The sequence below is a fragment of the Ramularia collo-cygni genome (genome assembly GCF_900074925.1).
Source record: "Ramularia collo-cygni strain URUG2 genome assembly, contig: RCC_scaffold28, whole genome shotgun sequence".
Lineage (NCBI taxonomy): Eukaryota > Fungi > Ascomycota > Dothideomycetes > Mycosphaerellales > Mycosphaerellaceae > Ramularia > Ramularia collo-cygni.
This window is the reverse complement of record NW_019716282.1, coordinates 88,318-102,337: the sequence shown is the minus strand read 5'-3', so window position 1 is coordinate 102,337 and position 14,020 is coordinate 88,318. Positions and strand designations below refer to the sequence as shown.

General features: G+C 38.5%; 1 protein-coding gene; it reads left to right on the top strand.

Moving 5' to 3' along the window:
- Positions 1–73: 73 nt before the first annotated feature.
- On the top strand, positions 74–1,908 carry RCC_11231 (related to arginine-tRNA-protein transferase; the record flags this gene model as incomplete). XM_023776454.1 has 5 exons in its annotated part: positions 74–125; positions 359–424; positions 584–845; positions 899–1,727; positions 1,786–1,908. 5 exons carry the CDS (start codon positions 74–76, stop codon positions 1,906–1,908), a joined length of 1,332 nt encoding a protein of 443 aa, XP_023632222.1.
- Positions 1,909–14,020: the final 12,112 nt, after the last annotated feature.

Genomic DNA, 14,020 nt, shown 5'->3' with positions numbered 1-14,020 from the left:
CCCTCGACGCATTTCCCACGCCACGACATCCAAGCCACTCCACTGTCTCTAGCTTCGGCCCCAGCTCGCCGTCATGCAGAACAGAAGCTCATCAGGCCCAGCTCTGTCGCTCCTAAGTCCCATCGGTAAGCGAGCCTAAACCAATCGTTGGCCTGGCATTGACCGCGTGCTCGGTGTGAGCTTCGTGGGCCTTGCAACGCTTGCACCTCACCCACCTCTGCTGGTTTCATCGAGCACACGACACACAAGGTGATGTACCATGTGTCGACGTCAGGCCGCCGCATAGCGTCACATCACATCGCATTTCTATACCATCTCATCCTCATACCCAGGCTAAGTGTTCTTTCTCCCGCTTTAGGCTATCAGTGCGGCGATTGTGGCTATTGCAAAGCCGAAGATTCAAGTMARCGAACTCCTCGATCCCGTGCGTTTCCTTGGTGTGCATTCTACTTCCCAGTGTCGTATCGTCGGCGTTCATTGTCCCACCTAAATGTTCTTTCTGCATCATCATGACTTTTATTCACAATCCGTCTCACATCCGTCCGGCAATTGCCAGGAGAAGTGGCGGACTGACACTCTGTAGGTGCAAGCTATTATGCACGATCCAAGGTTCTCAGCCCAGAGCATTACCAAACTCTCATGGATCGAGGATGGAGAAGATCAGGAAGCCTGCTCTATCTCCCAGACGCCTCTAGATCCTGCTGTCCGCACTATACAATCCGCCTCGCAGCATCACAATTCAAGCCCACACGCGATCAACGCCAGGCCTTGTATCGTTGGAATCGATATGTGCTCGGGGAGAAGTACATCAAAGAAGCCAGCATAAAATTCCCCAAAACAAAAGAGCATGCCATATCTCTCACCCTCCGTCCCACCGCAATCTAACCCTCAAGCACAGAGAAAAGAAACGCCTCAACACCGAATTCGACCTCCTATCCACAATCCACGAAAGCGAAATCCCCAATCTCCGCCCAGGCCTCATTCCAGACCATCGTTTTGAAATAACCCTCGAACCGGACACCTTCACAGAAGAAAAGTTCGCCCTCTTCTCCAACTACCAACGCACCGTGCACCACGAATCAGAAAGCGAGATTTCTCGTCCCGGATTCAAACGCTTCCTCTGCTCCTCAGCCATAAAGAGTCGAACTGAACCCAATGGCAAACAACTCGGAAGCTTCCACCAATGCTACCGCCTAGATGGCCGATTGATCGCCATGGCAGTCCTAGATCTTCTTCCTCATGCCGTCAGTGGCGTCTACTTCATCTACCACTCCGATTTCGAGAAATGGTCTTTTGGCAAGCTTTCTGCATGCAGAGAAGCTGGACTGGCGATCGAGGGCGGGTATGAGTACTATTACATGGGGTATTACATTCACAGTTGTAAGAAGATGCGGTATAAAGGAGATTTTAAACCGCAGGAAGTTCTTGACAATGTCAGTTTGGAGTGGAATCCTCTAGATGAGGAGGTGAAGGGGTTGATGGAGAGGAGGAAGTTTGCTAGTATGTCGGAGGAACGGAAGAGGAAGGCGCTGAAGGAGGAGGGAGGCGGTGGTGGTGATGATGTTGACGAGATTCTACACCCTCTGCCGCATGACGCGATGGAATCCGGACTTTCACTGCTGCAATTGGGAATGCCTGGTGTCATGTCTCTTGAAGGTATCAAAGAGGAGATTGATCTTGATGCGATGAAGATTCATCCTGGTCAGGGCAAAGTGCATCTCGCGACGGTAAGTCGATGACTTTCTTGCAGCGGATTCACGCGATATTTTCTGACTCATGCTACAGAACATCACAGTATGGGATGATGGCGACGAAATGGACCGCTCGACATTAAAAGGTCTATTCGCAGAGTTCGCGGCAGTTCTGGGACCCACGCTTGCAACTGAAGTTGTTGTTGACTTTAGCTGATTGCGTCTTGTCTCTTGTGCCGTATGATAGGTCGAGAGGGCAAGGTTAGATTAACAGTATAGCAGACAAGAAGCTCATAAAGCATCTAAAGACTATAAAGAAATAAGGAAATCTCCAGCCAAATCTGTCGTTTTATAGGGTTAGGGTTGTACCTATAAAGGGAAAGCCGGGGCCTAGCCGGAAAACTAGAGTTAGTAATTCGTATTCGTATAGAACCGTATAAAAAGTTTTTACGTTACGAAGTAAGATCGAGATGCTAGAGATGTCGCTATACTATATCTAATAGTAGTAGTATTCGTAGAACTATAACCGTTCTACTATTAAACGGCTATATACCTACCCCGTTACGATCTATACGCTATCGAACTATCTAAGCCTATCTTAGCCTACCGAAACCTATTTACGACTAGTAGAGTTAGCCCGTAGCTTTATTTAGCTTACGCGTTACCTAGTATAGCCTATTAGGTAGTAGCTTAGTAGGGATTTCGCTATAGTCCTCTATCTAGTAACTTAGTAAGTACGTCTTACGGCTACCCTAAGTATTAAAGAATAACTTACTATTTACCGGCTATATATACTTATAGTTCTAGCTAATAGAGGTTTCCTCTTTAGAGAAGGATAGCTTAGAGCCGTAGTAGTTAATAGGAATAGGAGGGTAAGGGACGTTCTTCGCGTCCGTTAGAAGGAGTAGGTGCTTATAAATGCCCTTAATATTTCTAGAAGAGTCCTTAACAAACGTAAYGCCGATATCTATACTTACTAAGTCTATATTAAGTTAGTACTATTAGGGGAATATAGGAAAGGAGATATACTATTATTACTAGAGTAAGGATTCTTCGAAATACGGATATAGTACTTAGTATACTTTATCTACTTTAAGCTTCGTATAAACTCCTTTATACGATCGCTTTCTTCCTTATCTAGATTCTTAAGGCCTATCTAGAGAACATCTAAGGTTTTTAGGGCTAGAGTATATCTAATACTACTATTACTACTAATACTCGAGTTTACTTTATATTTCTTCCGGGAGATCTCCTTAATTAACGTCCGCTTATAGAAGAGGATAGGTTTACTAAAAGTAGCCGGGAGATTAGAGCTAAATAGAGGTAACTACTAGGAGGTATTATCTTACTTATCGGCTAAGAGTAGGTCTACGTTCGATTCGACGCTTATATCGGCGACGATCTATCGGATAGTTAGTATCGCTAGTATATAGGAGAGAGAAATATATAGGAGACTTACCTTACTACCGCTTAGAGATCCGACTTATAAGATATAGTCGACGTCGTAGTTATTAGGCGCCTCTTAGCTATCGTCGGCTAGGGTACCTCCTTCGCGAGGTTCTACGCTCTATTAATAGGTTAGTTCGAATACCCGCGAGTCTTCTCGGTAGCGCTACTACTAGGGGTTCCCTTACTATATTATCTATCTTACTTCGGATATAGCCGATATTAATAGATTTCGTAGCCTCGAACTAGGAAGTACGAAGTACGAATTTATTAATAGAAGCTTCTAACGTATACGTTCGTTTACTAAGGTAGAAGCCTAGTACGAGCTTTATAAGTAAACGGTGCTATATAGATTAGAAGTATATAACACGAGCTGCTTTACGGCTATAAAACCTAGCGACTACTACCTCTTCTTACTCCTCCTTAATATCTACCTTATTACTATCCCTAACTATACTCGGTTTATACTAGAGGTTCGACTATCTATATCTTAAGGTTTCTATATCTAACGAGCTCGTAGGTACCTCTATTATATTAATTCCGGCTATCGTCGCAAACGCGCGTTATTGTTAGAAAGTACAGTTAAGATAGGATTGCCGACATGGATCTTTCTACTTAGGTAATTACCGTAGAGCCCTACCTCTCCGAGGTAGAGCTATACTCTTAGCTAACTAACACAATTACATTACGGGTTAGTTCCTATATATCGTCCTTTATACGAAGCTGCGTGCTTTATAGTCGTCCTTCCGCTATATCTTAGCCTAGCTAAGAACCCATTTTAGATCCGTCGTCCCTCTTTAATTCGACAGGTTATAAGCCCGGGTTTATAGCTCGACTACATCGCGACCGTATGTAGTATAGGTTATCCCTACACCTATAAGACTTTAAAAGAGAAGCAGAAAAAGGAAGGCTAACTCGAGGCTCGCCCCCGCCGTATATACGAAGCTCTTAGAAAAGTCTAAGAGGTATGCATAAGCCGTAAAAGAGCCTAGTAAGACAGCTACAACGCTATTAATACCCGAAAGGAGAACCCCCTTTCTAGAAGGACTTAAGGAAGTTACGTCGGCCTCGTAGAGCCTAGTAATCTATAGGACATTTAACGACTGTCCTAGCTTTAGAGAGCCTACTACAATCTACTAAACAGCTATACTTACGTTACGTAACTAGCACCTAGGAAGACAGCTATCCGGAAACTATTACGCAACATTTTAGAGTAGAAAGGAGTTTTGTTTTCGGAGTTTATTTTAATATTTGTTTTAAGAAGAAATTATAGATTAAGAGAGTGGATTTAGAATAGTTAAGAAGCTAGTGCTAGTTTTAACAAGGGAAAATTAAAGGGAATAGTTCTAATTAATAACGGACTACTTATAATTTAGCAAGGTATTCTAGGCTATTAAAACTAAGCCTAATAATTAAGCAACACTAGACTTAAGCACGAGCTTAACTATTAGAGGCTACCTCTAAAGGAGCCTAATATAGAAAGAAGCGAACTTAAAGGCTAGATTCTACCTCCGCCTTTACGTATCCTAAGATAATAAGGATGAATTCTCTTTTAATAATTTAGCTAAAGAAATATAGGAAGGATTAAAGGCAAAGTATAACAAAGTGTATAAAGCCGATGCTATAGCTTTAGTAACCTAACTAGTTACCTACCGCATAGAGGAAAATAAGAGTATACGGAGTGCTTAGGCACTTCTCTCGCGACTAGGCCGGAAGATTTCGGAAGTGGACCCGACTTAGGACAATTACAAGAGTCCTAAAGTTCGGATTAAACACCTCCTAGCGGTACTACTACCTTAATACTAAAGTATAAAGCAAGCTATCCGTGCCTAAAAGCTTAATTACGAAGAGATCCTTACGCTTCTAGAGAGTTAGGAGGCAGACTTTAAATAAGATAGCTAAGGGACTGCGATATTTGCAAAGAGAGGAGGGGCATATAAGATTAAGTACTATCTATACGAAGGAAAGTATATAATGCGAGAATGTCCTAACCTCCTAAGCGCAAAGAGGTCTATTAAGAAATCTAAGACCAGAAGGATCTAGAAGAGGTTATCTCTAAAGAGGAACTCTCGACAATCTTTACTAGATAAGGATGAACTTAAGAAGATAGTTAAGGAACTTTAGTTTTAGATAAAACGGCTAACTTAGAGACTTAATAAAAGGTCTAAGAAGAAGAAGGCATATACTATCTAGGAAGATGCACCTTCTCTAACTTCGTTAACATTATCGAATTCCCTATCTAAGGGTAATAAGATCGAAGAAGTTGCTTACCTTACTATCGAGGTAAAAGGCAAGTCCCTATCGTTAAGATAGCTACTTAACTCTTATGCCTCTTTATATATAACTAACTAAGAATCCCTCTTTAGGGAACTAAGTCCTATCTAACGAAGGACTTAGATAAAGGTCGGTAGTAGCTATTTTCGAGCTACGCATATAGGAAATGCAGTAATAGGAGGGAGAAAGGGAAAGCCTATTATCCTAAAAGAAGTTTTATTCGTACTAGGTCTTAGAGTTAATCTTGTTTTATAGCACTAATTCAGCCGCTAGTATAGTGTTTAACTACTATTATTTACACTCGTTTTAGAATCTAGGAAACCCGTTATTCTAATAAAAGTTCGTAGGGGAGTTCCGTATATCGAAGAAATTAACGGGAGTCTGTAAGAAACCTTATCCTCTATAACCCTAAACATCCTTCCTATTTAGAAGGCCTTTACTGCAACTAAGACGTTATACGATTAGTAGGAGCTTTAGTATAGGAGGTTTACATACTTTAGAGAGAAGCTCCTTAAGAATCTACACCTTATAACAGATTTAAAGAAGGCTATCCCTATTCCGAAAGAACATTAACCTTGTAGAGTCTACTTATTAGCGAAGATAAAGAAGCACAGAGGAAAGGAGACGGAGAGAAAACCTAATATTCTCTCGCTAGTCTTAATTAACATCTATAGTCCCTTACTATTATTACGACTAGGATACAAATAGTAGCTTAAGATTATAGATAATTTCTTAAGAAAGAAATAGACTATTGCGTTAAAGTCTAGAGAAGATGCACCGTTATCCCTTGCAATTTAGAAAAGAAAGGTTAAGCTTAAGACTAGAACACCTCTCTAGGTAGTGCGCAGTAATAGAGTAAGAGAGCTTCTTGCCCTACTTAAGTAGTAGGAGCGTAAGTATAGCATCGTATACTACACTACCGAGGCATATAACTCTATCTAAAATAGAGTAGTTAAGAGGTTAATCTAGACTTCTAAAGAACATATAAGGGTAATACTAAAGGACTTAGCAATGCCGATTAAATTCTAGCTAGAAGCCCTTAAAGCGTGCACTACTATAAGGAATGCACTCCTAAATAGCCCAGAAGTTAACGGTTTTCAGGTTTTACCTAAAGAGGCTTTTAGTAGAATTCGACCGTCTATCTCACATTTTAGAGTTTAGGGATGCAAAGCTGTAGTCTATATAGATCTAAAGTCTTATCTAGCCGATATAAGATTAGACAAACTAATAAATAGGGGCAAGGATACTATATTTATTAGATACGTTAAAGACACTACTAAGCAATAGCTCTTCTAGAAGCCGGACATAAGAGCAATTAAGGCTTATAGTGCCGCAGTTTAGTTTAAGCATAAGAAAGGAGGGGATATAGAACTTTATGTTCCTAAGCTTAATTAAGGAAGCGGTCTACTAGTTAGAAACCCAGTTAGACGACTATCTCTTAAGCCGAAGGTTTCCCTTTAGCAGGATAAGCTAGTTATTCCCCTTAAAGTCCAACTTCCTCTACCTCTAAAGGACGTAGAAGAGTACTAGAAGATAGATAATCTRGAAGTAGGAGAAAAGGGGAACCTACTAGATTAAAGAGATTAGGAGGAAGTATAGGAGACCTAAGATTAGGAGGGGCCGATTAATTAGAAAAGGAGGAGATTAATCTTAGATAAAGGTGTAGGACTAGAACTACGGTTCTATAGTATAATAACTAGAAACAACCTTTAAAAGAGATATAGAGATCCACTAGAGGAAATGCCGGAAGCAAAGCACTATAAGGCATTTATTTCCTAAGTAATTTACTTACTAGATAATATACTAGATGCGGAGCAGCATAGGGCATTTCTCTCTTAGATAATCGAGTTAGACCCGACCTAGAAATAGGTAGGAGACTTTATAGATAACGTTAAAGAGACTACATTTATTATAGCTGTCCTAAAGGTCGCCCTAAAATAGGAGGTCCTAATCCTAAAGACCTATAAAGAGGCAGTAGAAGATCCTATTTAGGGACATATATAGAAAGAAGCGATTAAGAAAGAATTAATCGCACTAGATAGTAATAACACCTAGATAAAGGTTTACCTACTAAAAGGGGCAAACCTAGTAATATCTAAGTAGGTTTTTAATGTAAAAAGATTTATTAGTAGAGCTATTAAAAAGTTTAAGGCAAGACTAGTAGCGAGAGGATTCTCTTAGAAGTTTAGAGTAGATTTCTAAGAAACCTTTGCTTTAACGGTACGATATAATACAATTAGAGTGTTTATAGCTATTATATATAAAAGAGATCTCGAACTTTATTAAGTAGATATAAATAATGCATTTATAGAGAGCACTCTTTAAGAAGATATCTATATAACCCTACCGCTAGGAGTTAAGGTCTATCCTAATATAGTCCTAAAGATCTTAAGAAGCCTATACGGCCTTAAATAGGCCGCAAGGGATTAGAACAGACTATATATATCTAAGTTAAAGGACATAGGCTTTTAGCAATCCGAGGTAGACCTATACTTGCTTATTTACCTAAAAAGAGATATTATAATTCTTACCTATATAGATAACATACTAGTAGCAGCGCCGAAGCTATTAGATATTCTCTAGTTTAAGAAAGAACTAAGTAAGGTATTTAAGATTAAGGATCTTAGAGAACTAGACAAAATCCTAGGAATAAGGATTATAAGAGACAGAGGTTAGGGAACTCTAAAACTCGATTAAGAACACTTTATCTAGGAAAGCCTTATAAAGATAAATATATCGAAGGAAAAGGCACATCTAACTCTCTCCCTAATAGATAGCTATAAAAGCTTAAAACGTACGATACTATATAAGGAAAGATATAATAAAGTAGAGTACTAGAGTAACAATAGTACCTAGATATAGCTAATAGAGATAATAAGACTAGATATTACCTTTCCCCTTAGAAGACTTAGCTTATTCGTAGTAGATCCTTTAAAGGGGCATTTGCAAGCTTAAAGGAAACTGTCGAGGTATCTAAAATCATTCCTAAACCTAGGATTAATATTTAAAAAGGACGGAGGAAAGCTAGTAGGATATAGTAACTTAGATTATGCTATAGACAAGGCAGACAGAGTCTTAATCCTCGGAAGCATCTTCTTCCTCTATAGATCCCTAGTTTTATAGATAAGCCGAAAGCAAAAGTCTATTATAACATCGATAATAGAAGCAGAGTACATAGCTATAAATGCATATACTAAGTAGTTATAGTTCCTAGCCGCACTTCTAAGAGAAATAGGATATCTAGAGTTAGTAGGAGAATGTTCTTTTTAGCTACTAATTAAGGCAGACCTAAGCATAGTATAGGAACTTAGACCGGTACAACTTATAGGAGACAATTAAGAAGCCTTAACCCTTATAAAGGATGCCTACATCTACGATAGGTCTAAGCATATCGATATAGCATATAACTTTATTCGGAACCTTTAGCGACAGAGGAAGATCTCGGTAGAATATGTCTATATAAAGGAGATAGTTACTAATAGCTTAATAAAGCCTAAGAATAGACCGCAGTTCTAAGAGTTTATAAAGCAGCTTTAGCTTATATAAACTACGGAATAGGATAATCGGAATCGCTATCTATCCTAAGTAGGAGTGTTAGAAAGTACAGTTAAGATAGAATTGCCGATATAGATCTTTCTACTTAGGTAATTACCGTAGAGCCCTACCTCTCCGAGGTGGAGCTATACTCTTAGCTAACTAACACAATTACATTACGGGTTAGTTCCTATACATCGTCCTTTATACGAAGCTGCGTGCTTTATAGTCGTCCTTCCGCTACATCTTAGCCTAGCTAAGAACCTATTTTGGATCCGTCGTCCCTCCTTAATTCGACAGTTATAAATTAATCGACTATTTATACTATACGAAGTATACTATTACTATCGTAAGATATAATATACTAGCCTATAAGAAAATAGCGATAGTAGTCGCTATAAAGCTAACGGACAAAGTCCTCGACTTCGGCTATAATAGTACCGTTCTAGCGAAATTGCTAAAGAAGATCCTAGGCGGTAAGTAGTAGGTATACTATATAGATAAAAACACGGAGATATTAGTAGTAGCTAAGGAGTTAGTATAAGATGTCTATCTATAATGTTTTCGGAAATAGGGTTATCTCTAATATTCTTAGTAATCCGAACGGCTACTCCGACGACTCCTTCTTTCGCGTCGTTAACGCTACGAGCATTCTATCTATATAAGCTACGAAGAATACGTAGCCTAAGTTTAATATAGTATACCTTTATCGTATCTTAAACTACTTCGATCCTATTAAGGGCGTAAAGTTGCTTAAATGTATTTCTAAGTACTTTTAGCGGTTAGTAGCGTAATCGTCGTCGACGTCTCTCTCCTATCTTCTTAGTATAAAACGACAGACCTAGGTATTAACCGCGAGACTTTTAGCTAGGCGCGTAGGATATACGCTACGAGGGCTACGGCCGTTAATCTAAAGCTTTTATTCGAGCCTATTATTTATAAGTAGATCTCCTTCGTTAGTAAAGAGGAACTAAAGGCGTTTAACGCGATGCTAGTAAAGTTTGCCTTTAACGTTAGTATAGCTCTAGTATCCTCCGACGACTTAAATACGTCTACTAGAGCGAAGGAAATCTCGATTCGGGGAGTAGGTATTTAGGAGAAGGAAGTAAGTTAGATAGAAGACCTAAAGTATTCGAAGCTAGTATACGTCGATAAGATCCGCGATATATTTACCGCGGATATAATAGCTAAGCTAGAGAAAGGTAAGTATAAGGCTGCCGCTAAGGGTATCGTCTAAGTAACGGGACCCTACGTAAAGGCTATCGTCCTTTATAAGGTTTAGGGCGTATAGCAGATTTATTAAGGAAGGCACTATACTATTCTATTTTTTATTCTTTTATCTTACCGGTTTTATTTATATACCTATCTATTCTATCTACGTAAACTATCTATTTCTCTTCTATAAATATTTAGAATTATTCGACATCTATTTTAATTTTAATACTATCGTTAGGGATCTATTTAAAGGAGGGGGTAGGGGTCCGGTAGAGACCCTTTTAAAGGTAATTCGAAGGAGAAGAGAAGCTATTATCGGACGGTAGTAGTAGTAATTAAGCGAGTATCGTAGTATATACGGAAACGTAGGGTAAGAACGAGTAAGGGAGGTTCTATTTCTCTCCTATAAATATTCGGAATTATTCGATATCTATTTTAATTTCGATACTATCGTTAGGGATCTATTTAAAGGAGGGGGTAGAGGTCTAGCGGAGACCCTTTTAAAAAAGAAGGGAAGCTATCGTCGGACGGTAGTAGTAGTAATTAAGCGAGTGTCGTAGTATATATAGAAATATAAGGTAAGAACGAGTAAGGGAGGTAGAATCGAGACTAGAGAAGATAACCTAGTAAAGTAGTAGTAATAACGATAGAAATTCGAGAGTAGTACGCTAATATAGAGTAGGGGATCGAGAAGTAGAGCTAGTCGAGAGTATTAAACTCCATTTTATAAGGTAACGTCTATTTTTCCAACCTTATAAAGCATAAAGATAATCTACACTTTATTATAATAATATTACCTTATCGAGCAGAATATCGATAATAGAAATTTAAAAGCCTGTTTACTTTATTATATTATACTATACCGGAATTAATAATATTCTGCCGTAATACTACGATATTAAGAAAGCTAGTTAAAACTCGGATAATAGCGACCGCTATTACGAAAACCTTCCTAACCGACGCTACTAGGGAATTATAATAATACTCGATAAGACGCGACGAATTACGCTACCTCTTAGCCGTTCGAATTCCTACTTCCCTCTTACTATAAGGAATAATAGGGGAAGCTTTAGAAAAGCGCGGTAGTTCTTACCTTCCTATAAGATCTAATTTCTATAGGTAGTGTTTATAATAAGGTACGATACTTCGATTCCGAGGGTAGGGTATATCCTAATCGGCTAGCTAAGGGACGTAAGATTACCTTATATAACGCTCGATTAAAATGTACGTCCGATATAAATATATCTAATAAAATATTAGAAGGCTAGTAAGCGAACCGGGGTGCTAATAGAATAATATATTAGCACTATATCTAGCTATATACCCTTCTTCGATACTACCTTTTAATCTTTAAAAAAGGATCTCTTTAGGATTATCTCTATATAATTTGTCGTTTATCGTATCTTAGCTTCGGTTATCTAATCGGCTTTATAGACGTCGACATTTAATCTCCTCCGTTAACGATACCTTAACGTAGCTCGAAGAGGTTATTACCTATACCTCTAACGTCTATTAACTAGCCGAGTAAAAGATAGACTATTAGGAAAACTATTAACGAAGATTCCGCTACCTTTAAGACGCTATTTAGACCTTCGTCGAAGATTTATAGAAAGTATAACTCGAAAGGTCTAGAATCGCTTTTCCGGAATCCTAAGACCGGACGGTTACGTAAAGATTATAATTTATATTATAGGGATACTACTATAATAGACGATTATACCGACGAACTAGCGGCTACTAACCTTCTACTAGTACCGGAAGTAGTGGGAGGGATAGAAGATCTATATTTGCATCTAGTATATTAGCGCTAAGTAGGTCCGAATAGATCTCTTTTTAGCACTTTCTAGTTACGTCCGGGTATAGCGATTACTATCTCGCTACCTTCGGTATTAATTAAAGAGTACGACGAGATTATATAGGATATTACTAGACCGAATAGGACTATACGTTTAACGAAGCTAGGGAAGAGCCGTAAGATATCTAAAACGTAAGGTTATATCTCTAGAATTAGGTCTATAAAGGTATATTAGATTAGCGAAATAATTTATACCTACTAGTATTATAAAGCTAGGCACTTTTTAGACGAACGTATATAATCTAGTTCTAAGAAGTAACTAGAACTTAATAGCTATTATAGTAATAGCAAAGTATTGCCGTTCGAAACCCCTATTCTACTAGACGAGCTTTAGGAACTTCTTACCGGTATATCCTCTAAGGCTAAATATTTTTAGAGGAACATCCGAGGCTATAATAGTATAATAGCGTTTACCTCCTTTAAAGCCGATAAAGAGGACCGTAGCCGTAGTAATATACTAGTAACTATATACGAAGAAGTATACTATTTATCTAGTAACTTTTTTAGTTAAGATAGAATAGCGAGGAATATATAGTTATATTTCTATAACCCGTAGTATATAGCGTCTACTACGAGATCGTAGATACCTAAGCTACGAACGAGTCTGCTTTTAAAATTAGTTAAAGTAATACGAAGGGAAAACGCGTTTTATAAGCAACTTTAGCCTACTTACGAATTTTTTAATTCGAGTACGGAGAAGGTAATAGTTACCCTTAAGGCTACGAGTATAGACGTCGTATATAATAGTAAGACTATAAGTCGTTCTTTTATACGGCCTTCTAGAGCTAGCAAGAGGGAGGTTACCGGTTTATATCTAGATAATACTAATAGAGCTACGAACGCGTCTTAGTTCGAAGTCGCCTAAAGAGATCGGTTCGAATAGGAACGATAAGAAGATATCTATAAGATAAGGGATTTAACTATTACTACTAGGAATCCGGATAGTAGACTTACTTTAAGTTTAAAGAGTATAAATCGCTTTTATTCGGCGTACTTCCTACTATATTACGTTTTGCTATAGGCGAAGGGGACTCCTAGATATTCCTAGGAATTAAAACGCTCCGAAAATAATAAACGTTATATTACTAAAGGGCGCAAACTATAACACATAATAACTACTAAGGAAGTCGTATATCGTGTATTGCTTAGACGAGGGGAAATAATTTGCTATACCTCGCCGAGTAAATAGATAGGACTATAGGCTCTTAATACAGTCCTTGCTTATAGGCTAAAAGGCGATCGATTAACGTAGACACTTAGTAGTAGCGTRAAAATAAGTAAAGAAGATTCGATAGTCTATATAAAGTTCGAACAGAAGCTGCTTTTTATAGGCCCTATGTCTATACTAAGCTACTCCGCGGAGGTGTTAAGCGTTCGAGCTATTAATCCTCCCCTACTTAAGTGTCTTATTAATAATACTTAATAGGAACTAAAAGAACAGAAGTAAAGGAAGTAAAACAAAATAAAAACAACTAGCACTAGCCTATACAAAAACCGTAAAGTAAACTATTAGAAACCTACTATATGCTATACATCCCTAAGGCTATGTATCTACGGATAGTTCTAGTRATAACTACTGATTAAACCGGAGGACTATAGTAACCGAGCTGTTTAGTCTCCTCCGCGGTTAACTAGTCCTTCTCCGTAAGGGAAGGAGGGTTCTACTATACCTAGATAGGAGCAGCTAACTTATTATAGTCTCTACTATTAGCGTAGTAGCTATTTAGTAGGAAGCACAGCTTCTCTAGCTCCTTTATTCTCTAGAAGGCGTCGTAGAAATTCTCGGTTACCCGCTTGCGGTAACCGGCTATATATATATTATAGTTACGCTTCGTGCGTAACTGCTTAATCCTATAGATTTCTAGCTAGACGTCTATGCTAGTCTATTTTTACTAGGCTACTAAGGCATCCGAGATTAGCCTATTGCCGGAAAGCTTAACGGCGGCCGGGAACGGGTAGTTAATACTACCGTAGTAGTTTATATAACTAGACGGTAAGCTTAGTC